The sequence below is a fragment of the Anser brachyrhynchus genome (assembly GCF_964034855.1).
Source record: "Anser brachyrhynchus genome assembly, chromosome: 1".
Taxonomy (NCBI): Eukaryota; Metazoa; Chordata; class Aves; order Anseriformes; family Anatidae; genus Anser; species Anser brachyrhynchus.
In genome coordinates this window covers 139,763,326-139,788,297 of record NC_137694.1, presented here as the reverse complement: position 1 = coordinate 139,788,297, position 24,972 = coordinate 139,763,326, and the positions used below count along the sequence as shown (strand labels likewise).

Sequence of the window (24,972 nt, the reverse complement as noted above, 5' to 3'; positions counted from 1 at the left end):
CCATCAACACCTGTGTCTCAACTCACCCTTTGAATTATGGAAGAGTTGTAAGGGCTGCCTATCAGAATGGCATCTTCGTTAATCAGCCTTTTAATTTCACAGTATATTGCTGCTACAAGTGAAGAGAAGCCTGATTTGGGTTTGGCTAAACCTATTCTAACTGCAATGTTTACAAAGGAAAGCATCACACAAAAATATAAGTATTGGACAAGAAATAATAATATTTACTTTTAAGGACTGTGTTTTCCATTCCAAATACATCCAGCCCTTTCCTTTCTCTTTGTAGTGACATGCAGCTTTTAGGTGGTTGCTCTCACTGAAGCTGTTTGCTTTCTGTGGGATGGAGGAACCTGAACAAATTTCCCTTTAAAACCTCTGTCCCAAATTTTGGTCTATTTGTTCTCTTCTCCACCAATTAAGGTAGTATGGTGTTGTAGCCTTGTAGCACCAACATAGAAGAGCTCAGGGCGAGACCTTACAGGGTAGGGAGGTGATTTTACCTCGGAGCAGCAGTTTTGCTGGCTCACACTCCCACACCTGCACACTGCCATGCCCCAAGTCACACATCCACGTGGCCCAGCTAGCAACCCTGTGGCAACAAACAGGGCAAGAGATACTGCCTGGAGACTCCTCTTCACATCTCTTAGGGCTTTAGACTGGTGATCATGTTCTGCTTTTGGATGTACCCCCTTTTATGCATTGTCATCAATTACCCTCTTTTCTCTTTCCTTCTCATCCCACCACAGTGGTCATTAGGATTTATTCTCCCTCTTTTGTCACTTTCTGGATGTTTTGAGGCTTTGGTCCCATTCTGGCCCCTGCTGTGTTCATTTGTCTTATGGCTGGAGGGGATGGAGAGGACCTGGTTATAGGGGATACCTAATTCGGGTACTGACATCAGGCGGCTGATAGCTGTAGGCTTTCTGTATAAAGGTATTCTCCATTAGGGGGAGATTCAGGAAAAGACCATAAATTAGACGCTCAGAATTTACTGCTTGAGGCACCTGTCCCAGCCACTGGGTGAGGTTGTGAGGCAGTGAGTCTAGCCTCAGAAGGGAAGGATGGGAGCTTGGTGTTAAACTCATGCAGCATGGATGTCTGTCCAGGCTCTCAGCTTGGACTCCTGAACATAAATGGGGAGAATGGCATATGAACCCACCTGAAAATTAATTCTTAATGTCAGGACTTTGAAAATATCTAGTAAGGCAGGCAGGCAAATACTAAGTATTTCAGATGTGGCAATGCACCTAAATTCATTTTCCACAGACAAGTGTTGGGCAGCTCCACCATGAGCATCTCACCCAGGCCTGCTGTGTACTCTTGGCTCTGGTCTGAGGGTGGTGGTGGCACTGGTGGCTTTGACATTTTGCACCAGGGATTTATGGCCTGTGCATGCATCAGAAGCATGGTAAATTCTGAGCTGTGATTTTTAGGATGGTAGGATATTTCAGGTAGGAAAGGACTGTAGGTCACCTAGTCCAACTCTAAGCAGGGTCAGGTCTGCAACTGAGATATATACTTTTACAGATGTATATGCTTTCTAAGACTCATTTTGTTTCTTTTGGAGAACATGATTATGGAGACTATATATGTATTTTCCTAGTGAATATTGATTTTTCCCCCTGTACAATACACTTGTACATTACACTAAAGGTTGATGTGAATTAAGGAGTCCATATAAGTTATTATTTATAAAATTATAATTTTAGCAAACTGAGAGAGAATTACTGATGTATAAATAGCTTTGTTTGGCAAACAAATTTCAAAGGTTTTGATGATCATTTTGGAAAGTCATTCTTTGTCATTCTTTACATTGAAAAAGGCTTCCAGTAGCAGAGCTGAGTCTAACATCTTCCTTTCAACTTGGCAAGCAGGGTAACCACATGAGGTCACCTGGCTTGCAGCACACGTCTAACTTGGAGGCAGAAAAAACTGGTGACTGTTGAGCCTTGTTACTGATCGATTGTCTAATAAAAAAATAAAACTGAAGCAATGTTAAGAAATGTATGTTCAACCACCCCTGCCAAAAATCTTTCTTAAACTACGGTTTAGGATTAGCAAATATACTAATGCAACTTTTCTCCCAGTGGACCTGTTTTATTTTAAAATCACTTTAGAGGTAATAGAAATTCAAAGTGTGCACAATTTACATTTGACATTTCATCCAATCTATCTATTATATAAGGATGATGTATCTGCATATGAAGGAACATGAGGCACAGGAAGGTTGCTTGGTAATGCACAAATAGACCACAAAGGAAGCTTTCTTTTCTCTCTCTCACATTATGATTCTCTGAAGGACGGTATCATTTTTATATCTCCTCCCTCAAGCAGCATGAAGTCTGTGTCCACAGAGCCTGAATATTTGCCATGGGAAAACAAAACAGCAAATGGAAAAAAAAAACAACAAAGCCTAGTTTGAAAAATCTTAGAAAGTAAGGGACAAAAACACAGCCATGCTTAGTGGCTGTTACTAGTAAGTTATTTTTAAAATTAATTGCATCTGTGTGCTTCTGGAAAAACAATCACATGAGCTATTACGTAAAAATTTAAATAAGGAAAATTATTCAGAACCCTCCAATGCATTTCACTCGCGTGTTCGTAAAAAAAATAAGGATTAGTCAGTCCCGAGCATTTACGTGTACATGTAACCGTCCAAACCATGACTGCAGCAGTGCTCAGCGCAGCTCCCCACATGGGGTGCTACGTGTGTGTACAAGGCAAAGCCAGCCAGGGTCCAGCAGCCGAGGTGAGGACTCTCTTTTTTGCTGCGAGTGGGAGGAGGAGGTAACCTCTGGCAGAGGCACGGCAATAAACAGCTGGTGATGGCGACTCCTTAAAGTGTTCCAGCTAGGTCTGCCAGGTTTAATCTGATCATACCCCTCTTTTGCTGTAATGGAAAAAAAAAAAAAAACCACATCAATTTGTAATTGCTTAAACCTTCCATCTCAAATACACTCTCCAGTTTGGGGTGCCTCACCTCTTGGTGATTTATGAGATATATGGGACATGATTTTTTGAAGAGAATGGTGCTTAACTTGCAAGTGTTGAAGACAACAGGACTTGACAACACACACCATGGCTTTAAATCCGGACATGTCTCAAATTAAAGAGGAAACACCGGCGTGTGAAATGACCAGCCACTTCTCAAGCCTGGCCTCCGCTCTCCCCAGCCACCCTGGGGCAGGATCTGTGCATCTCCTCGGTGCAGGTGTGGAGTCCATGTCCCACACAGGTCCTCTCCTTCCACGTGTCATCCCGCTGAGAATCACAGCACTGCTCAGTGCTTCAGCCTGATGAAGAACCATTGTTTTTGGCTGGCTGGTGAGCACGGCGGGTGAGCTGGGTTAGTGTACTGGATCTGCCCCCAGTTGTTTGGTGAGAGGCAGGGAGCTCACAGAGACGCTGTGAGATGGTGCCCTGCCTGTGGCTCATGGGAACAAGATGTGGTGAGCACTGAGGCCAAAGGAGTGAAAAGGAAAGAACCTGTTAAACTTATCATCTGTGTTATGGAAAATGCCTACGGGTCCCAGGGAACATGACACTGCCAAGTGCACAGACACAACAGAAACAAAAGTAATGCCCTAAACTGTAAACAAGGCAAGTAAGTGAAGAGAAGGCAAGATGCTCTGTTATAACTCCCTTTTTGCAGGTGGGAAACCGAGGCAGGGAAAGATTAAAAAGCAACTTGCTTAACAGCACATGGGTGATGCATGGCAAAGCCCCATACCCCCTCATGCTCGCAAACCCCAAGTATTCCTGCACCCCAGCAGCACAACCACCCAGACCCCTTTTGTACCCCACTCCTTTACTCCTGCCTTCCCCTTTCATCCTCACCACGGCCTTTGTGTTATAGCAATACTGGCCTCCTGTTTTCTTTTTTTCTTCACTGATGCTTGTACATAGCATGATATGTTAGGCTTGATGCTGCACCTTAGACTGAAACGTGTCCTCTCTCAAAGACAAACAGTGTCACTCTGGGTGGGAGAGGCTGACCCCTCTCCTGCCCCGGTGTCCCTTCCTAGGCACCTCACCAAGTCACGGGAAGGACGGACGTAGCTCGGAGAAAGGCCGCGGCGACCTCTGCTAATGCTAACAAGTCTCTCTCCCCGAGAACACAGCGAGGATTCATTAGCACAGGGAGGAACCAAAAATATATAGGATGAAGAAAATTAGTCAAATTAAGGATGCACTCAGTTTCGCCTCCTCTCACGTGGGTCCCCGGAGGAGCGCAGTCAGTTTAAGCACTTGAAAAAGCCGCGGGGTCTGGAGGCAATGTGCTTAACTGCACGGGGAGCACCTGGCCCTTTGTCTTCTGCTCGTTGCCGGGAGGGTTCATGCAGGGCTTTTCCCACACAGCCCAACACCAGCTCCCGGCATGTTTTTCCAGGCCTGTGGCCCCCATCCCCAGGCTCACCTCCATGGGTGGGTGGCCAGCCCTCCACAACCCTCAGTGGTGTGGCTGTGGCAGGCTGCTTCACCACCTTCCCGAGCCTGGAAAGGCACTGAGGGACTCTGTGGCCTTTCCTACCCCTCCAGTCTCTCTTTACCGTCCCACCATGGCCATCAGCTGGCACCCTCCGTACCTAGGAACCTCCCTGCCACAGTCAGCCTAACTGTGCAGAGCTGATAATCTTCTAATTAATAACATGGAGTTAGTGAATAACTCATGCTTTACAAATAAGTCAGCACACGGAGGTCTCAAGACCCCGGTGCATCCAAAGGAAGCCCGAGAGAAACTAATTGACATCTGTGGGGGCTACAAGGTCTGTTGGCTAGCCTTGCAGCTCTCCACAGCTGCTCACACATACCCAGAGGAGCTACGGGGAGGCTGCAGGCAGCCAATTTTTAAACAAAAACAGAAATCTCCACAGTGTCATGGATGGGTGAATGCTTGCACGCGTGGGTGCGTGGTGAGGAGTTTAAGTGGGAGTGGATCCACAAGGAACGCGTGGCTTCATTTGGGTGCATGGTAGCACAAGTCCTGCTTATTTAGTGATGTCGAGGACTTACTTCCTTCTTTAAGTAAAAATCAATGAATAAGCACTCTTCTCCCTGATAGTGACTCCCACCCCCTGCCCCAAAAGGAGTAGCATGACTGTGCCATTAAGCCTTTTCCTTCCCACAGCTTTTCCTCGCTCAGCATTAAATGAAGAGCTGGTGCAGCAGAAGGACCTGCTGCAAATGTCAGCCCTGGGTCTCTGCTTCCTTGGGCCTGACATCAGGGGACCCATCTCTTTCCGAAGTCTACCGAGCAGCTGAGCCCTAGGGAGTAAACCCAGGGCAAACCACTGGTGTGGCATTTCTTGCTACAGAGGTGGTGGTGGGGAAAGGAAAGAAGAAAAGACGAGCATCAGTTGGGAAAATAAAGCCCAAAGCCCCTCAAAGTAGTGTGAAGAGGGAAAATACTCCAATTTTCTCCCTCTGGTGCCAGCAGCCCCACCAGTGTCACCTGTCCCACTGGTACAGCACCCCCCTGGGACTGGAAGGAGGCCCCACCACTCCCCAGGTGCCCCAGGCACCACAGGCACCACAGGCACCATTGCCACCTCCAGGGGTTGCTGGAGGCCAGCACTGGCCCAGGGCCCCCGGCACAGTGCAGGACCTGGTGGTCTCCATCAGTGCTTTCAGAAGATGGTCACTCACCTGGCAGGTGAAGGGAACCTTTGAAACAACACTAAAATGTGTGGCAGAGTTTTGATTTCCCTTGCATGTCTGAGTCTAGTCAAGTCTCTTCAAGCATCACTAAATCCAATTTGTCCCCAGAAAGCCTGTGTGCTTGCAGGTAATTAGCCTTGGAGATGTACTTGTTGCCTCCGCCTGCCTCTGTGCTCTGGGGAGCTGGAGACTTCAGTCCGCTTGGAATGGGGTTGTGTAAGAAACAAGCTCAAAATCCTCAGAGTGCCTCAGTCACTGAAAAAGTAAACCCTGCTCTTTCAGGTGTTACGTACGGCGATGCAGTGCGAGCACCCTTGGGTGCCTTGTGACCACTGCGTGTGCTGGGTGCTCGCAGGGCTGTGTCTTTCTGGCCACCAGCAGCTGCTGACAGCAAGCGAAGCCAAGGGTGAGCTGCGGGCACAATCCAGGGGAAAACCACAAGGACGGGATGTTCCCGCAGTAAGGAAATGTTAGGGAAATTAGCAGTGTGCTGCAAATATCAGGGAGAGATTTGGCTGTGCCATTCAAAGGCTGAGCGTGCTAAATGAAGTTTGTCGTATCGCTCATCCCACTGGCCTTCCCCTGACGGGGCATATCTTCCTGGCTGCTTCCACTCTTCCTTTTCTGTGCTAGGCACCAGGCTGTGCTGCAGTGAAGAACAGCAGCGAAGGAGAAGCCGAGGGTGTCTGGTCTGGGTAAACACCCCTCCCTACAGTGGGTTTTGCTCCACTGAAAGCCGAGGATGTTTGAGGGGAGACAGCACCCTGCAGGGCTGGGGGCATGAAGGGGCTGGGGAGTGAGCCTGCAGTGGGGAATTAGGAGCCTTTTCACACTGCTAACCCCTTCTTCCCCCGAACCCCGAGGAGCAGGAGGAGAGGGCAGGGGTAGGAGGAGAGGACAAGCCTCTTGCCTTTCAGCCTCCACACTCTGCTCACCACTGACCCCTTAGAGCCTCGCTTGTGCTTGGGGCTTGGAAGCCCAGCAGACCGCCCTCGTGTAACTTCATCGCAGTGCTCGTTTGCTTCTACCTAGAGCTACTGTTCCTGGGCTTCCCACCTCCCCGAGTCTCACCTACAGTAATCCCTACCATAAGCACCTCTGCACAGCCCCCCTCTGCGCGGCGCGGGGAGCCCGGCCTGCTGCCGGCGCTAGAATGTCTCCATTGTGGCCCCGTGCAGGCGCTGTATATAATCCTTCTCTGCCAATATATGTCTTGGTGAGCTGCCCCCTTCCCCCCGCCGAAAAGAAAACGACTATTCTTTTCTGTTTTAAGTAGATTTCGTGCAATAAAAAACATTTTATTGCTTCCAGTAATTGGTATTTAATTTGCAGGCCTTTACAACTTGCAAAGAACAGACTGCTTTAGCCGGGGAGCTGGTATGTGTGTGCACTTTGTGGATTTTATTCCACTGGCACTTGCTTAGTTGACTGGTGTAAAATGATACAATTATGGTTTTGCAATCAGAAAGGCTGCAGATAAAGACCCGGAGAGACATTATAGGGTCCTGGGTCCAATTTGAAGCAGCAGGCAGGACAATATAATTTTAGGGGGCGCTGCCAGCCTCAGACATCAAAACTTGACTCCTGTTAAGCGTTTTCCATTTTACTGTCAGAAAATCAAAGGCTGTTATTTAAACCTGAGTCTCCCGAAGTTGATTTTCTGCCCCCCTCCCTTTTTTTTTATTTTTAACTGTCCTGGTAAAGCCGAGCCAACCTTGCACCCCCTGTCCCTTCGGGGGCAGGCCAGCACCCGGAGCCAGCTCTGCCTCTGCCCGTGGGGTCTGCAGCCGGCCCCGCTCGCCCACCCGCGGCCGTGAGGCCGTGGGGCTGCTGCAAATCCGCAGCGGGGATGTGCACGCGTGTGCACCGGGTGGGGGGGCGGGGGAATGGAGCTGGGACGGGCGAGGACAAGCCCCGAAGGGACATTTCGCGGACACCCGTGGGGCTTCCACGCAGCCCCGTGGCGCCGGGGGGGAGCGCGGGTGGGCCGGGTGCCCACGCACGGCTCCAGGCGGCTGCAGGTAAGCGAAGGGGGCAGGCGGCGGCAGCTGCCGCTCTGCAAAAACCGGGGCAAAGCCCCGGGCTTCTGCTCGTAATAAAGTCGCAAATGAATTACTCCGTCCCATGAGGCTCGAGCCGGTTCGTGATTTAAGCTCGCTCGAACGTTTCGCCGGTTTCATCCTGGGAAGGGGCGAGAAGGAGGGAAGAGAGAGTTGCGCCCTTGGCAGGGTAAATAAATAAATACCTAAACAGTCTTCTGTAGGAGAGAAGTTAATATACTCAATTATTTTTTCTGAAAAAGATCATAACATCTGGAAATTGATATCAAATGGTGTACAATCCCTGAGAGACGATAAACTTCCACTGTATAATATTTCCACTAGAAATCTTAATAATCCCATAAATCTTCCCTGTGAATTGGGAAAATGTAACAGTTCATTGAAATACTCATTGGGAAATAATTGAAAAAATGTAATAGTTCACTGAAATATTCGTGGGTTTTTTCCTTTCTTTGGTGCTGTTGCTAACTCTGTGCATGTGTGTAAATATTCCTACTTCGTTTTAAAGACATACGCAGAATATTCCCCTGAGCGCTGCATACCATAAAAGAAAAATATGCCCTTTTGACTTATTAATCATTATTACAGAGTTCAAAATCGCAGCGTCCCTAGCACATTACTGGAGGAGGCAAACAATTCTCTCGGCGTGCTTTTTGTGTCCCTACCGTCGGTACAAACTTTGCAGCTCAGAACTTTTTCCCTCCTTTCCTGCAGTTATTTATTTATTTGTTTGTTTGTTTTTTCCCTTCTGCCGGACTCTTCCGATTCTGCTCGAGTTATCCAGGGCGAGCGAAATCCAGGGGACGGCTCACCCATCCTCCTCGCCCACTAAATTGTAATTAATTACACACACAAAGGCTACGGCTTATTGCGATTCACCACGCGACTGTTTTCTTTTCCAGAAGTAAAAGTAGACGAGGGTCTGAAGGGGTCTGGGCTCCGTGTAATGAATGTATGAGTAATTAACGTGGCTGGAAAGATGCAGCTTCTTCAAAAATAGCTGGAGCGGAGAAGGGACGGGGTGCGAGTGTGAGCGTGTGCCTCTGCGCAGGAGAGAGGGGAGCGTTTGTGTGTGTTTTTTGCCTCGAATTAATTTACCCCTTTGGTTACGTTTCGAGAAGTCGGACTAAAGACAATTAAGCCCTTAGCATTTCTGTCACACTCCATTAATTACTGCAGCCCCTCCTGTCCGGAACGCTTCGTAACATATTCATCAGGTACGGCACCCGCACGGCAGCCTCCGCCTGGGAGGCAGCCTATTGTTAGCCTCAACTGCAGCCTTGCCTCTCTTCCTTATTTTACTTTTCGTCCAAGGTTGTTTGCCTCTCCTTCTAAACTGTTTTTCTAAAAATAAAACTCAACGTAAATGTTTTAAGATTAGATTTGCGGGGAAACGGTTTAATTTTCACCATATGTCTCCACAGCGGATCGCGGATTAAAAAGAAAAAAAAATATCTTTCCACTGAAGCTACCCCCCCCCCAAAAAAAAAAAAAAAAGATCTAATATAAAAATGTATTCTTCCCAATGCGTTTCCCTCCTGTGGGCCATTTTACGGCCCCCAAATAAATCTTTAAGATTTCAGGGAGGAAAAAAAATAAAAAGTCCACTGACGACGGAAAAACAAGTCCTGCCATGGTAATGTCCTTTATTAATATTATAGATGTGTAGTGTGCTGGAAGGATCAATCATATCCATTCACAATCAGGATTAAGAGAGCCTATTTTAATGAAAATCTATTAGTCTCTCATTTGAGACACGGATGTTGCTTAAATCAATAAACAGCATAAAAGAGAATACGACGCAGGTTTCTAAATTAAAAAAAATCCCATCTATGAAATGTGTTAAGACGTCTGTAAAATCCTGAAACCCTCGATCGATACTTATAAATATTTAATTAAAAAAAAAAAACACAACACAAATTGAAAACCATTAACACTGCATCCATTCTTATTATTAAAACAAATTGTCCTTGGAATTATGTGCTGTGGAAATGGAGCCAGATTGAAAGGGCATCCTCTGAAATATGTTTACTCGCTTTCATGTAAACCAATAAAAATCTGCAGGAGTCTGTAGCATGAGCAGAAAGGTTTGATGTACAATATCCATGATTACAGTCTCCGAATTAATCACGGGAGAGAGGGAGAGGGGGGAGAGAGAGTGTTGGCGGTGGAGAGAGGGGACTCCGTTATCTACTCAAATCTTGCTCCTCGGGTCAGCGCTTATTAAAGCGTGAATTAAGACGATGATTTTTCTGTTTGCTTATTTGCCCCATTTCGCCCAAAATAAGCTGAAGCGGGGGGAGGGAGGGAGGGAGGAAATTGGTCTCGCTCTACGTCATCCCGTGAGTCAATGTACAAATGTAAATTCCTCTTATAAATATGAAATCCAATCCTTCGCCTTGGAAATGCTTAAAGCCAATGCAACGCTCGAACTCATTCACAATTATTCCTCTCGTTTAATTCGGAGAAAGCCCCCGATGGTCAAGAGGTCCCTCTGCGAGCGGAACGGAGAATAACAAAACTATTGATATTACGAGGAAAAAAAAAATAATTAAAAAAATCGCTCTTCTGTGGTACTTGGTCCGGAGCTGCTCCCCGGCAGGGCGAGGTTTCCCTGCTCACACTGCCGGCTTTATGGCCCCTCGGGCTCCTGCCCCGTGCGCTCCCGGCGCCGCTTTTCCCGCAGCTCGCACCCGGGGGGGGGCGGCACGGCCGGCGCCGTGCGGGGCCCCGGGACGGCCACCGGGGGGGTGACTTTGCAGGGGGGGGCGGCTTAGAGGGGGGTCCTCAGCCCCCTGGGGAAGGCACGGGGGTAGTTGGGGAGAGGGAGGAGAAGGGGCGAGGGGGTGCTTCGCCCTGCGGGAGGAGATGAGGGGGTCCTGCACGGTGCCCCAGGGAGGGCTGGGGGGAGAAGGGGGCTTTAGGAGCGCGGCCCCCCGCAGGTGACCCGGGGGCCGGGCAGCCCCTGGAGATGCTGCCTCGTCCTGCAGGGGATGGGGACGGGGAGAGGAAAGGGGGCCTTTTGCCTAACCGGGGGGGCGGGGTGCCGAGCGGGCCGGGGGCGCCGGGGAGTTGTCAGTTTTGCGACAGGGTCCCGGGAGCCCCGTGCCTGCGAGGGAACGGGGTTTGGACAGCAGCTCCCTCCCTCTTTTCCCCCTCCCTCCCTTTCTCCCTCCCTCCCTCCCTCTCTCCCTCCCTCTGCCCATCCCTCCTCCCCAGCCCGTTATCAGGCGCAGCAATGAGCGCAGCTCCCCGCCGGATGCGCGGCCAAAGTTTGCAGCGGGGACTAGCAGAAGCGCCCCCCACCTTTCCCCGCACCCTCGCCCCCCTGCCCTCGCTGGCCGCCCGGCTGCGGGCTACGAGGGGGGGCCGGGGGCGCTGCCCGCCTGCCCCCGCTCCCCGCAGCCCCCAGGGCCGGGCCGAGCCCCTCATCCCCGCGACCCCCTCGGGGCTGCGGCCGGATCCCCGGGGAGGGTTACGATTTGCACCGCTATTTTTTTTTTTAAATTCCCCCCCCCCTTTTTTTTTTTCTTTCCCCTTTCCCTTTCCGGTGCTTTGTTTCGCTTTTTTGCTTTCGGAGCCATCTGAGGCAAGTTCCCCCCGGCCCCGGGCTCCCTGCCCGGCTGGTGGCGGAGGGGCCGGGGGCTTTGCTGCGCCGTGTGCGCGCCCGCTGGCTGCCCCGGGGTCCCGCAGCCCCCCGAGGGCACCGGGACCCTGGGGGGCTTTGCGGGGGGGGTGCAACCGGCTCTCTCCACCGGGCGGGGAAGGAAGGCGGAAAGGGGAGGGGGGCTGTGTTTTTTTTTTGGGGGGGGGGGGCTTGGGTTCGCCCCGGTCCCCGGGGGCAGGAGCCCCGGGGGCGGCGGGAAGGGTCGGGGGGGCGCGGGGAGGGGATGGGGGACCCGGGAGTGCGAGCCCCAGCGGCTCCTGGGGATGGGGGGGGGGTGGGGGGGAAGAAGGGCCGGGATTGTCTGTCTGTCCTTCCCCCGCTGGCTGGAGGAGCTGCGGAGGGGCTGGGAGCGGAGGGGGGAGCCGATCCCGGCCGGGAAAGTTTCCCCGGCGGCGGGGTCGGTGCGTCTGGGTGTCCGTCCGTCTGTCCGTGCGTGCCCCTGTCCCCGGCAGCCCGGCCTTACACACGCAGGCACATGATAGAGGCAGAAGCAGCTTGTGTTTTTTTTTTTTTTTTTTTTTTTTAGACATACATCGCTTCCACGTCTATCGCTTGCCTTTATTATTTATGTGGTGCCGTGTGATATACATTAGAGCCTCGGATTTGATTGGCGTTTGCAATGACAAGACCTGTTTGTTAAGTTGTAAGGCTTCCTCGGCTCCCTCACTTGTTAAATGAACTCCGGAGGAAGGATGCCACCGAGACACAACAATATAATAAATGTCAGGGATATCCGCAGGGCCGAGATCAAATGATCAATCCTTGTCCCCTAGATAATCATTTTAAATTCGCACAGGGGGAGATTGATTTTTTAAAGCCCTTTATTAATTGCTTCCTCGATTATTATTTTTCCCCCTCCTCCTGTGGAGGTGTTAACTCTGGTGCTGGGGGCACCTTTGGCTTAATTAAACGTATTTTTAGGGTTTTGGCGTTCTGCTAATTATCGGAGCAGTCGCACGCTCCCCTAGAAAAAGAAACAATGGCCCCTCGCTCGGGCAAGAAGCCTCCTTTGGTTGCAATTGAGAGCAGAGGGCGGCGTGATTACGGGCTCCGATTATCGCAAAGTCGAGACGAGGAACTGACACGGGAAGTCAAAAGCTAAACGAATAGAGGACCAAATTCCGCCAAACGCCGAACCCGCTGCCTTACAGCCCCGGGAGAAGAGGGGGAAATAAAATAGCCAGAAAGTCAGCTCCGCATGCAGCTCGAGCCGGGCGGAGAAGTGCTAGGAATGCCATCGCCGTTATCTGGAGATTAATTTCAGGCAGCTATTCAGGCGCACAAAGTAATAATTATTAATCCGGGGCTACACCAAAACTAACGGCAGCCTAGGAAGACCGAGGCGGGGAAATTAGTGCCGAGTCCTATCTTAAATCAAGCAGGCTAGGTTTCGTTAGAAAGAATGAAGAAAAAAAAAAAAAAAAAAAAAAGGAAAAGAAAAGACAGACGATGTAATGCTCTATCTGTCGAGTACAAACTCCCGTGCTAACAAATTACCCCTCCGCTGCACGCAGCAGGGCAGCTCTCCAGCCAAAGACGCATTTCAGATCGTGATTTCCCCCATAGGTATCTCCAGCCAACGTACGAGCAGCAAGCACGAAAACGGACCCCGCGGTGCTCCCCCGCAGCTGGCGAGCCCCCCGCCCCACGCCCCCTCCGAGCCCCCCGAGCAGGACCATGGGGGCTCCTCGCCTCTCCCTTCCCCGCAGCCCTTGGTCCCCTCCGCGCACCCAGCCCGGGCCGCCACAAGCAGCGCTTTGCAAAGAGCATTTTTTTGTGGGGGGGTCGCCGATCATTCCGACCGCTCGGTTAAGCCAAATTAGCTAAGCAGCGAAGCCGGTCGGATTTGGAGGGATCGCAACAAAACGCACGTCTGCAGCTTTTTGTTCGTTACCTTTTTATTGAACAATCATTTTCCTTTCCTCTTGGTAGCGACACACTTAATGGCAGGAGCACAGTTATTTGGTTAGCTGGGTCCGCTTTTACTCACAGTGTTGCCGCGCACAGGATGTCCTTACAGTCAATTAAGTCTTCCTCGACTTTCATTTCTGCAGCCCCTTTATGGAATGCAGACCCCGATTTTTATGTTTTGCTCCTTTTCCCCTCCCTTTTATTCCTCTCTCTCCCTCTCCCTCTCCCCCTCTTTTTTCGCTCTCGCCTCTTTGCCTCCCCAAACCGAGGTGCGGAGATGCCAAACAGTGATGAAATGAAAAGAAAGCCAATTGCTGGACTGAGGTGGGGGAGATAGCTGCTAGGAGTCCGCCTGCGACTATGGAGCAGGCAGTAATTGCTGGAGACAGGGAGAGCTGGGGGTTGGGCTGAGGTAGCCATGTATAAATAGTGTGATCTCAAATTGAAAGGCATAAATAACAGCAGGAGTGATCTAACCCTATACAGCCCATCTTCTACGTGCAAAAACAGCGTGCGGAGAGGACGGCCACATCTCCTACTGAAAACAAGTGGATCTCTGTGGATAAGATCACCGGGCAGCCATGGAAGAACTTACAGCTTTTGTATCCAAATCTTTTGACCAGAAAAGCAAAGAGAGCAGCAGCGGCAGTGGCAGCAGCAACAAGAAGGAGACGATCACGTACAGGGAAGTTTTGGAGAGTGGGTTGGCTCGCTCCAGGGAGCTTGGAAACTCTGACTCTAACCTGCAGGACATGACCGAGAGCAGCAACCACTGCCCGGTGCACCTTTTCAAAGACCACGTAGAGAGCGACAAGGACAAACTGAAGGAGTTCGCCGCGGGCAGGACGGCCGAAGGTAAGAGCGAGGCCGGCCGCCCTCCGCCCCGGCCCCCTCCCCGGCCGCCCCCGGCGCTGCGCAGCGGGTCCGAGCCCCGAGCCCGGCATTGCGGAGCTTTGCGGGGCTTTGCGGGCAGCCCCCCGGCCCCTGCCCCCGTAGGCGCTTAGCAGCACCCGGCCGTGCGTGTGCAAGGCGCGCCCCGGCGTGCAAAAGGAGCCGCAGCCTCGGGCCTCCCCCCCCTCCCCGCCGCCCCCCGGCCCGCCGCCGGTGCGGTGCCCTGGGCGATCTCTCGCACGGGGAAAGGGGGCAGATGTTTTTAGGATATATATATATATATATTTTTTTTTTTTTTTGCCAGTCCGCGCCTTTAGGGACGAGGCAGCCTCGTCCGGGAGGCTCGCAGCCTCCGCAGACCTGCTCTTCCTGCTTCCGGGAGGCTGCCTCTCCCCCCGGGGGGGGATGGCCGATGTGCGGGGGGCTCCCCGCGACCCCCGTGCTCCGAGCCCCGGGCAGCAACCCGGGCCGGGCCGAGCCGAGCCGGGCCGGGCCGGGGCGAGGCGGAGCCTCCCCAAACAGGGGCCCTCGGGACCCTGCCCGCCCCTCTCACCTGGGCCGGGGGGCGGCCCGGAGGGGCTCGGAGCGGCGGCCCCGCTGCTGGCAGGAGGGAGGTGAAATAAAAGGCGATTTTCCAGCAGGCTGGCTCAGCACCGTGCCCAGGCTCGCGGGGAAAGGGGAGCACCGAAGGGCGGGGGGGATGAGAAAGTTGAGAAAGTGTCTCCAGGCGAGTTGGACAGGTGGACCTGCCTGGGGAGCTACTGGCCAGCCCGGGGTAATAAAAAGCGGTTAATAGGTTGGGGAACAACAGCCAGCCTTTCAGCTGTTTCCTCCCGTTTGATCTTGTTTAATAATAACGTTGGGTGAACGGCGATTTAATTTACAGCCCCGACGCTTGTGCAATATCCTTCTCCCTTCCACCCCCTCCCCAAATGGAAGGACCGGGTGCGATCGGGTCGGGTACCCGCATTTCTGCGCAAGCCGCTTCCACGCAGCCCTGCTGCTTGCGCTGCCCGGGTCGCGGGTTAGCAGAGGGAGAGGGATCAGCGGAGCGGAATTATCCGCATGGAAGATATTAAGAAAAAAACAAACAAAAACAAACAAACAAAAACCTAACAGGGCACGCTCCAGGAAAAAAAATAATCTTAAAAAAAAAAAAAAAGAAAAGCGAACGAACGAAAAAAATCTCTCTGCTACTCCCCCTTTTCCCCGTGTATCGAAATTCTGGCTTGTATGTTTAGCTAATCTAATCTATGGAGAGGGGCTGGGGGTGGGGATGGAAGGGAGGAGTTGGAAAGAACTGAGATGCTTGTGACAGTTTAAATTCATGCCAGGTTTCAGTCTAATTTCAACTGATTCCAGCGTGTGATTTCAGTCCCACCGATATGCTAGTTAATATTTTATACCTATCACGGACATGCTGTAGCCCCGTATCTCCGAAAGGAGACAGAGCTTTTGAACGCGGCTCATTTTCCCTAGGCATTTGCTGGGTTAGTCCCCTCGTCTTTTAATAGGGGTTCCCCTTACAGGAGAAGCGCGAACAAAATGCCATTAAAAACAAGCAGCTAACACCCCTCGGGAGGCCGGACCCTTCCCAAAGTTTTAGGCAGGCGGTCGCAAGCCTGGAGCCGGGGAGCCCGGAGGAGTGGTTACGGTCGGGGACAGTTTGCATTTCAGAAGTCAACACGAGCTTAGTCATATGAATTTCGGAATGCCTCCGATTATATAGGCTTAGATATACGTGCATGCGCAGAGATGCGTGTAGATAAAACACGTATGCATGTGGTGAGGAGGGAGAACCGGATTGAATTCGGCACCGTCTGCTGATGCGGCCGCCCCGGCCCGCGGCGGGGAAGCGGGACAAAATCCCGGTACCCCGCCGGTGCCTCGCTCCCGTTCCGCTAACCGGGCTGAAAGGGGCACGGTGCTTTAGGCCGCTGGGCAAAGTAAGGAAGAAGGAGAGAAAGGAAGCGAAAGCAAGACGCCCCCAAAATCACACGCGTAGGCAAGAAAGGGCAGTCGCTTTCCCTCACTGCCCCCCAGTCCTACTCCCCTCTGTCCCGGACACGCGTGGCCAGGCGGCTGTCTCCATCACCAGCCCTCCCCGAGCCCCCCATTGGGGCTGGGGGTGTTTGGAGGGGTTGGGGGCACCCCCGGTCCTTGAGCCCGCTGCCCCCCGACAGGCCGTGCGGCCGCGGGGTGCTTGGATCCGGGGGAAGGGGGTGATAACGGGGAGGGGGACGGGAGAGGACGCTCTCGGTCCCAGGCCCGCGGAAAGTTTCTTGTACGAGGCAAACATTTCCAGCCCAGCTTCACCATGACCCCAGCGGGGAGCTTCTTACACAACCTTGTTTATTTCGGGAGAAAACAGCAGCGGAGAAACCCCCTTCCCCCGCCGCGGGGTACCGGCAGTTCTCCTGCCAGCCCCTTCCCCGGCCTGCCCCTGCAAAGAACATAAAGTTAAAATAGTAATAATAACAACAATAATAATATCTACATTTTTTTTTCTGCCGGGGAATCGGCCGTGCTCAGCCCGACGCGGTGCTCCCCGGCCCTGCCCCGACGGCGCGGCCCTGCCCCGGGCTGCCCGGGCCCCCGGTGCCCAGCGGTGCCCCCACGGGCTGAGCTGAATTTGGGGAAGCGGAGACGGGAGGGGGGGGAGCGTCCGTGTGCTGCGAGAGAAACTTGGGAGCGGTGCTGCGGGGAGGCTCAGTGTCGTTTTCCCCTTCCCCCTCCCGGCAGGGATCTACGAGTGCAAAGAGAAGAGGGAAGACGTGAAGTCAGAAGATGAAGATGGACAGACCAAACTCAAACAAAGGAGAAGCAGAACCAATTTCACACTAGAGCAGCTGAATGAGCTGGAAAGACTTTTTGATGAGACTCACTATCCGGATGCCTTCATGAGGGAGGAACTAAGCCAGAGGCTGGGACTGTCTGAAGCTAGGGTTCAGGTAAGAGAAAGGCTCTGTTCCTGGAAACGTCCTCACCTCACCTCCTCCCTGCCAGCGGATCCTAGCGCAGTGCCCCGTTTCATCCCAAGCGGGGAGGTGAAGGCAGAGACGACACGTGTGATGGGGAAGCTGTTTGCGATGCCGGTGTACCTGTCCTGCCACACAATAAGGCTGCTCTGAGGGCGTCTGCCCGGTCCTTGCAATTCCTAGGAAGGTGGTTTGATTTTTATATTCGGGGTGGTGGTGATGAGGAGCCTCTAACAACTGTGCGATTTGCCTTTTCAAATTTTATTTTATTTATTATCGTATTTTTCCTTGCAAACGTGCCATTAACTCTCCCTTAATCCTCATTTCTTCTCCCCCTTCCTTTTATAGAGCCGTTTGTATAAGAAAAAAGGGAAGGGGGGTGGCAGAAAACAATCGCCGTGCATAAGGCTAGACGGTTCGGGTGCTCGGGGACGGGATTAGCCAGAGCCGGGGGAAAGGTGCCCCCTCTGCTTCGCACAGCAAGCGTATGAATGCATGGCACCCCATCTGCCGGAGTCTCCCCCCGGCCCTCCCATCCCGCTTCAGATGCAGCTAAATACCAATTAGCCTTCTAAACCTTGAAAATAGGTCCGGCTTGCTGTATTTCTAGGGCCATCGGAGCCGTCTGCTTCTGTGGCTTCGCATCGATTGTTTTTAAACTCGATTTGTGTCTTGCTGCAGGGGGAAAATACACCCCCTCCCCAAACCTGAAGCCAACTAGGGAACGCATCCCCAAACCAGATGTCTCATAGAAACAAACAAACAAACAAAATAACCCAGCACCCTAGAAATAATTAATATGATCAACCTGTGGCTCTCTGAGCAGGCCCGCAGAGCAGGAGAAACCTGCAGGAACCCCCTTGCTGGGTTAGGGCTCGGTGCTTGGCCTCAGAGACCCCAAAGCAAACCAAAACCCAGCCAGAAAAAGTCACCAAAGACCAAAGCAGCCTGGAGGCGATGGATGCGTGCACATGTACAGCTGCTGCCCGGGCGCCTGCGTGCCCATAGGTGCCCATAGGTGCCCGTGGGGGCATCGGCGGCTGCCCCCCGCCTCCGGCAGGGTCCCCGCGGTGCTTTTGGAAGGTGGTCGGTGCTCCCCGAGCCTGGCGGGGAGAGGCGGGGAGCGAGGGGCTGCTTTTTCCCGTGAGAGCCACGGGGGGAAGCCGAGGGGCAGGGTCCCGGACCCTTCAGCACGCCTCCATCCGAGCAGGCGAGCGAGCAGCTCGCTCCAAACAGCTGCCTCCCGGAGGCATTTCCCGAAATAAATAGCTTAGCGGGGTTGTTTTCTTTCTTCTTCTTCTTCTTCTTCTTCTTCTTTTTCTCCTTCTTCTTCTTTTTTATTATTTTATTTTTAAAGGCTCTTTTCAGCTCCTGCCTCTCTCGGTATAGGAGAGCAGGGTAGGGGATGGCGCCGGGCACTCGTCTTAGAGAGGGATGCTTGCAGGGGATATTGCAGGGGTTCAGAGTGCTGCTGGCCTGCACTCTCCCGGAAGATTGATCTAAGCACACCATATAAATTAATGAAAAGATTAAACTTTTGCTGAAGGGGACATCAACTCTTATGTCATCTTCCCAGATCTTCTTACTTGGGCTCTGTAATATCTTTCCAAGGCCTTGATGTACTGTTTCTATAAAAATAAATTACTTGTAATTGAATTCTGCACTCTTTCTTTCAAGTACTTTATTACTGAGCAGCACCTTAACAGGATGTTCATAGTTGCAGGAAAATTGGTGCTTCAAGTGCTTACAGATCTTAAAACAGCACACCAAAAAAGAGAGAGAGAGAGAGAGAGAGAGAAAAGCGCTACTGATTCCGGTGGAGACTATGAGAGAGACAAATATGTTATATATATATTTAATCATCTTACAAAAGAGGTTTGCACGAATGAAAATAATGCTAGAAATAAAAGAAACATCAAGAGGGAAAAGAGGAGAAATAGATAATTAATTAGGAAATAAACTGAGAGCTTGATATCCATCAAGAAATGGAAATGGAAAAAAAAGCAGAAGGGGAGGGAAAAAAGGGGAAGATTTTTTTTTAAATACTTTCAGAATTGTTCTCTAATTCCTATCTGAAGCGCTTGTCCCTTGCTGTTAAAGGATATAGTTTCAATTTAGTGTGGAAATTTGCTGTAAATAAATTGAAGCTCCTATGGTAGCTAGTCCTTATTAACCTTTTATTTTTAGTGTTGTACTGGAAACTCATATCACCCAGCTGTCAGGGTTATAATTGAAAGTTATGAGACCATAGTGAGGAGCAGGCAGTAATTCAATTACAACAAATATCTTTGGGTTTATGGTGCAGGGCTAAATTAAATGTCATTATTCACTGTCTCTAATGGAAATCAAAAGGAAATCAGATTAGAGCATTTGTGAAAGAAATCACTGAGTGATCCTTAATGAAGAAATAACTGTCTAAAACAGTGTACTGTGCTTTACTTAGCATATTCATGACTAATTGGAATTGATCGTGAATCACACCAAGCCTGATTTATTATCGCTTAACGCAGTGGCTAATTCATCACTTTTATTCCTCATAACCTTATTTTTTCATAGCTAAAGGGAAAGGGCACTTCGTTTTCCAGATTTAAATATAATTTCTGTTTGAAAGATGTTCTGATTTGCAAGAGAAGTTGTTTAAACGCTGCTTAAATTCCTCCTGACAATTTATACTCCTTTGGAGAGGGAGAGAGAGAGCAAGGGGGGCCGGAGGGGGTGGCGTGCGGGGGGAAACACACACGAGGAGATTTCCTGCAAGGATTTACAACTGTAAAAAAAAAAAGCATTATTGTCGCAACCGCCCGATGATATTTTGCGTGCTTATCTAAAAATCCCCAGCAGCCCGGCTTAAAGGCAGAGACGCTGCCGGTGCGCTGCGGCACGAAACGCAGCCGGTGCGGTGCGTGTCAGGATGCGGAGGGGCAGCCAGGGCTGCGGCGGCAGATGCGGGCTTGTCGCGGGGGGGCCGTGTCGGCGACAGGCGACAGTGGGCAGTCCGCAGCGCCCCGCAGCCGCCCGCTCTCCCCGGGCCACCCCTGGCAGGAAAAATGGTGCTGGAAATCAGAGAAGGCCAATTCCTACTTAAGAAAATCACTGAGGTACCCGAGGTAATTAATGCCTTTGGAAGCCTTTCTTTGCACTAATTACTCCGTTGTAAATGACCATCATTAAGGCAATTGAAGAAAGCTTGAAGGGAAAATTTGATGTAGGAAGTGCAGTTAGTATTAATTAACCGTATGATCTCTTGGCAAGTGCGAGAACATCAAAGGTGGAAGGTGTTTACTTAGCTCCAAGATTTTATCAGCCGTGAAAGTCAATGTTTGTCCACAAGCGGTGGCTTTGGTGTGCGGATCAGGGGCCGCGCAATGTTTCGGTCCTTGCCTCTGACGGTCCCCTTGGGGAGAGTCGCTAAACCGAGCACCCCGGGAAAGTGACCAACATCAGAAATGCCCTCGGAAAAGTCGCGGTGGCGACTGAAGGTCCCAAGCTTGTTCGAGTCAGGGAGCCCGGAATTAGGGCAGGATTACTGGTTTGCAGGCGTTTCTCGGGCAGGGGCATACGTACTTCTCTGAATCCCGGTCCGGGAGGATGTTGCTCTTCTCTGCTACAGAAGCGAGGTTTCTTTCACTCTAACGTTTTGGGGAACGGGAGTGACTCAGCCCCTTTGTTCAGCTCGGTGTCTCGCAGCTCCTCCGAGGTCGCCGGCATTCCCACGCCCGGCCCTGGGCGAGCAGGCGGGTGGCCCGGCCCCGTCTTTTAGGGGCCAGGTCCAGGGGCCAGACCCCATGCCGGCTGCTCCCTGGGCGCTGAGGTGCAATGGGATTGGGCAGCGGGTCGCCCCTGGACTTGGCGTGGGTAGATTTAGGGATTTGCCAGCGCAGCCCCCTGCTCCGGGCAGGGGGCGCAGGGACAGCCGCGGCTCTCCCCGGCTCCTGCCAGCCCGCCCCGGGGGGGGCTCAGTGCGAAGCCCCCGGGTCCCCAGACTGCGGGGCGGCTTCTCGCCTCCTGGATTCACCCCCCAAAAGCGGGACCCCCCCCCGCAGGCAGAGGGGTTGCCCCTCGGGCTGCGCTGTGCTCCCGGGGACGGAGCTGCGCGGAGCCTCCCGGCCCGGCTCCCCCCTCCGGCCCCGGCGCTAATCCGCTTTCTTAGCAGCTGCCCCAGTCTACCTCCAATTTCTTCTTCTTCTTTTTTTTTTTTTTGTTTTTGTTTTTGTTTGCCTTTTCTTTTTACAGGTCTGGTTCCAGAACAGGAGAGCAAAGTGCCGAAAGCAGGAAAACCAGATGCACAAAGGTGGGCAGGGGGCGCGGGCCGGCCGGGGGGCGGCGGGCTCGGACCCTGGGGCGCCTTCATTGCTCACCCGGCCCCGTGTCTCCCCGCAGGTGTGATCCTGGGGACCGCCAGCCATTTAGACGCCTGCAGAGTGGCCCCGTATGTGAATATGGGAGCCCTGAGGATGCCTTTCCAACAGGTAGTTAGCTCCGCTTTTCTTTCCCTTTCCCTTTCCCCCTCCCCTCCCGGCGAGCTCCGACCCCCTTTTCGTTTGCACGGGAGGAAGCCGGACACGTTTACAAGTGCCGTTTATACACAAGTTGGCACGTTTTAAAAACAGCCCGTAAAAAAACTTGGCGAAGGAGCCCCCGCCCTGCTGCCGACGGCTCAGCGCCCCTCGGGCCCCGGGGAGGGGGCTCCGCGACCCCCCCCCCGTGGGGGCACAAGGGGATGAGGGGGGCCTGGGTGTGGGGGAAACCCGGCCCTTAGCAGCCGGCTCTTGTCGCTTTCCCCCCCTCTTCTTCTTCTTCTTCTTCTTTTTTTTTTTTCGTCAATTAATCGGGGAATCGATTTTCCCGGCCCGAAGGGACCCTCCGCCACCTTCTCCTTCTCGGAGACACGTGGAGCTGACAGATTAATTGTATTGATTTTTAAAAGACATATTTGGACCAAAATAATTAAATACATAAATAAACTTCCCCCCCACCCCCCACCCCAAACTCCCCGGAGCTGAAATCTCTCAGTCAACCCAGCGTGTTTGCGCAGGTCGAGGGCTCTCCAAAGCAAACACCGCCCTGGCAGAAAGGCGGCGAGTTTTTTTAGCTAGGTTTAAAACAGAAGGAAAAAGGACAGAAAAAAGAGAAAGAAAAGAAGAAAGGTGTGTGTGTGTGGGGGGGGTGGAATTAGTTGTGTAGCGGTTGCGGCGCGGATTTGTCCTTCGACTTGCGGTGTTACGGCGGGGTGTGGGGTGGGTTTGTCCTTTGATTTGCGGTGTCCGGGCGGGGCGTGGGGTGGGTTTGTCCCTGTGTGTGCCGTGCCGTGCCGTGCCGAGCCGTGCCGTGACGCCGTGTCTCTTCTGCCGCCGCCGCCCAGGTCCAGGCGCAGCTGCAGCTGGAGGGGGTGGCCCACGCGCACCCGCACCTGCACCCGCACCTGGCGGCCCACGCGCCCTACCTGATGTTCCCGCCGCCGCCCTTCGGGCTGCCCATCGCCTCCCTGGCCGAGTCCGCCTCCGCCGCCGCCGTGGTGGCCGCCGCCGCCAAGAGCAACAGCAAGAACTCCAGCATCGCCGACCTGCGGCTCAAGGCCCGCAAGCACGCCGAGGCCCTGGGGCTCTGACACGCTTCGGCCCCGGCCCCCCTCCCGCGCACACACAGCCCCTTACTCGACCCCCCCCCACCCCACCCATCGCCCCGGGCCCCGGGCCGCCCCGCCTCCTGCTCTCCGTTTTTTTTTTAATTATTATTTTTAATTTTTGTCCTCTTTTATTTTATTTGTTTCTTTTTGATTTCTTTCCCCTCGCTTTCTTTCCAGTACTTTCCGGCAGCCTTCTCCGGCTGCTCTCCTTCGCTTCATCCCGCCCAGCAGAGACTTCGTGGCCGGGGGGAGCCGGGGCGAAGACGGCGACCGTTGACGGCCGTTGGAGGCCGTTAGTTGCCGTTGGGAGCCGTTGGCGGCCGTTGGTTGCCGTTGGCGGCCGTTAGCGGCCGTTGGGAGCCGTTGGTGGCCGTTGGCGTGTGGGGAAACTCTCCCGGCCCCGGGTTCCCGGGCACACTCACACACACGCACGCACACACACGCAAACACAAACCAGAGACTTTGAAGAGGAGAAAGTAGGTGGGAGGACAGACAGACAGACAGAGAGGAGGGAAAGAGGAGAGAGAAAAACAAAACACCGCCGCCACCACCACCACAACAACAGAGAAGGAAACGATCTCTAAATTATGTTAATCTGTGAACATTGGGGACCTTTGGATATTTTTTTTGACCCTGGCAAAAGTGATCGCTCCAGCATAACGTCATCCGCTGCTGTCAGTTTTGCTACCTTGTGCATGTGTCTAACTAAACACGTTTTGAGGATCAAAAGTATATTAGAACAAAACTAAACAAAACAAATAATAATAATAATAAATAATAAATCCTTGGGGCTGGTCTCCATTAAAGATGACATTTCTTTGTTGCCAACAGTATTATTTCACTGCCATGAATCTCTTCCATCACTGAGGAGCTGCTGCTGCAGAACTGGTTTGAATTTAAATGTGGAATTTCAGATCTGAGGCAAGGCAGTTTTTTCCTTTCTTTCCTATAAAAAAAAAAAAGCAGCAATAACAGAAAATGTGTGTCTCAAATGGCTATGTCCTTTGAAAGGAAAAAAAAGAGAGACTAGAATTTACTAATCTTTAATGATAACTTGAAAGATGGGAACACTAAGAAATGCACCTGTTTTGCCAGAATCACCTGAACTCAAAGAGATGTGTTGTGCCATAGAAACAGGTCAATTTTTCTATTTTTTTCCCAAATGTCTGGATCGTTGAATTGAAATCTTGCTGTTTTACAGGATGTAGAAAGAATGACTTATACGACAAAGATGGACATATGGTTTTAAGGCATAATACTGATGCAGTGTTAATTTTAGTGAAATGCAATTAAGTGCAGTAAAGTGCAATACTGTAAATATTATAGATTAAAAAGAAATAGCCGTACTTATTCTGTTAATAACCGATTCTGCAAGAACCATAACTTAAGTCCTTTATGCTCAGACTGGTGCATTGCAGCTCCTTGCCAAAATGACAGTCTGAGTCCTCTATGAATGGATAAAGTTATATGTATCACATATGGGAAAAGGTAGATGCCATGATTTCTAGTCGAGTCAACGTGCCATATTTCTGGGAAGTAAGCTGAAAAGTCTGTATGACATTTTTTTGCAATCATTTTAAGTAAAGAGAAAAACCAAACAAACAACAACCCACAGAAGTGTTTTGTAGAGGTGGACAAGTTTGATATTTGGTCATTTTAAATTTTGCCTGTGATTTAGTTACCAAGTCTAAAGGTAATGCTTAAACAAACTAATATAAATGCAGAAATGATGGGGACTACGAAAATCCTTTAAATTTTTTTACCAAAGTGTCTGAGTTTACTGGCCCTCTCCCTTTCCCTTTCCTCCATACTTCCTTCTACTTTTTATGCTATTCACCTCTAATGAGTTTATTATATATATATATATTTTTTTGGGGGGGGGAGGAAGCGAGAGGGAAGAGGAAGGTGCAAATATTGGTCTTGTCTACATCTAACAAGACAGCTATTTGTTGCCTTTGCTATCAAGGCCTGCATTGGTGGAAGGTTATCCTCTCAACAGTACTGTTAAGCCTGCTTTTTATGTCTCATTTAACAACTCATTACTAGTTTTGGCCTTTGATGATGTTTATCAAATCCAAATATTACTGTAGGACAAAAAATCATACTGTAGAAAAATTTTAGACACTTGTCTCTTTTTTTTTTTCTTTTCTCCTTCAAGTTTTGATATTTTCTAGCAAGCAA

General features: G+C 51.5%; 1 protein-coding gene across 2 annotated transcripts; it reads left to right on the top strand.

Annotated features, from left to right (window-relative positions):
• Positions 1-11,619: 11,619 nt before the first annotated feature.
• SHOX (SHOX homeobox) lies at positions 11,620-24,309 on the top strand. Of its 2 annotated transcripts, XM_080590260.1 has the most exons (6): positions 11,620-13,270; positions 13,783-14,151; positions 16,930-17,138; positions 21,399-21,456; positions 21,546-21,634; positions 22,528-24,309. In XM_080590260.1, exons 2-6 carry the CDS (start codon positions 13,878-13,880, stop codon positions 22,771-22,773), a joined length of 876 nt encoding a protein of 291 aa, XP_080446386.1. In that variant the 5' UTR covers positions 11,620-13,270; positions 13,783-13,877; the 3' UTR covers positions 22,774-24,309. The 2 variants fall into 2 exon arrangements, with proteins under 2 accessions (XP_080446386.1, XP_080446385.1); XM_080590259.1 differs by having other exon boundaries at positions 11,620-14,151.
• Positions 24,310-24,972: the final 663 nt, after the last annotated feature.

Coding starts and splice junctions, on each gene's coding strand:
- SHOX (XM_080590260.1), top strand. CDS start 13,878: ATGGAAGAACTTACAGCTTTTGTATCCAAATCTTTTGACCAGAAAAGC. Junction 17,139..21,398: donor TGTCTGAAGCTAGGGTTCAG/GTAAGAGAAAGG, acceptor TTCTTTTTACAG/GTCTGGTTCCAGAACAGGAG. Junction 21,635..22,527: donor TGAGGATGCCTTTCCAACAG/GTAGTTAGCTCC, acceptor GCCGCCGCCCAG/GTCCAGGCGCAGCTGCAGCT.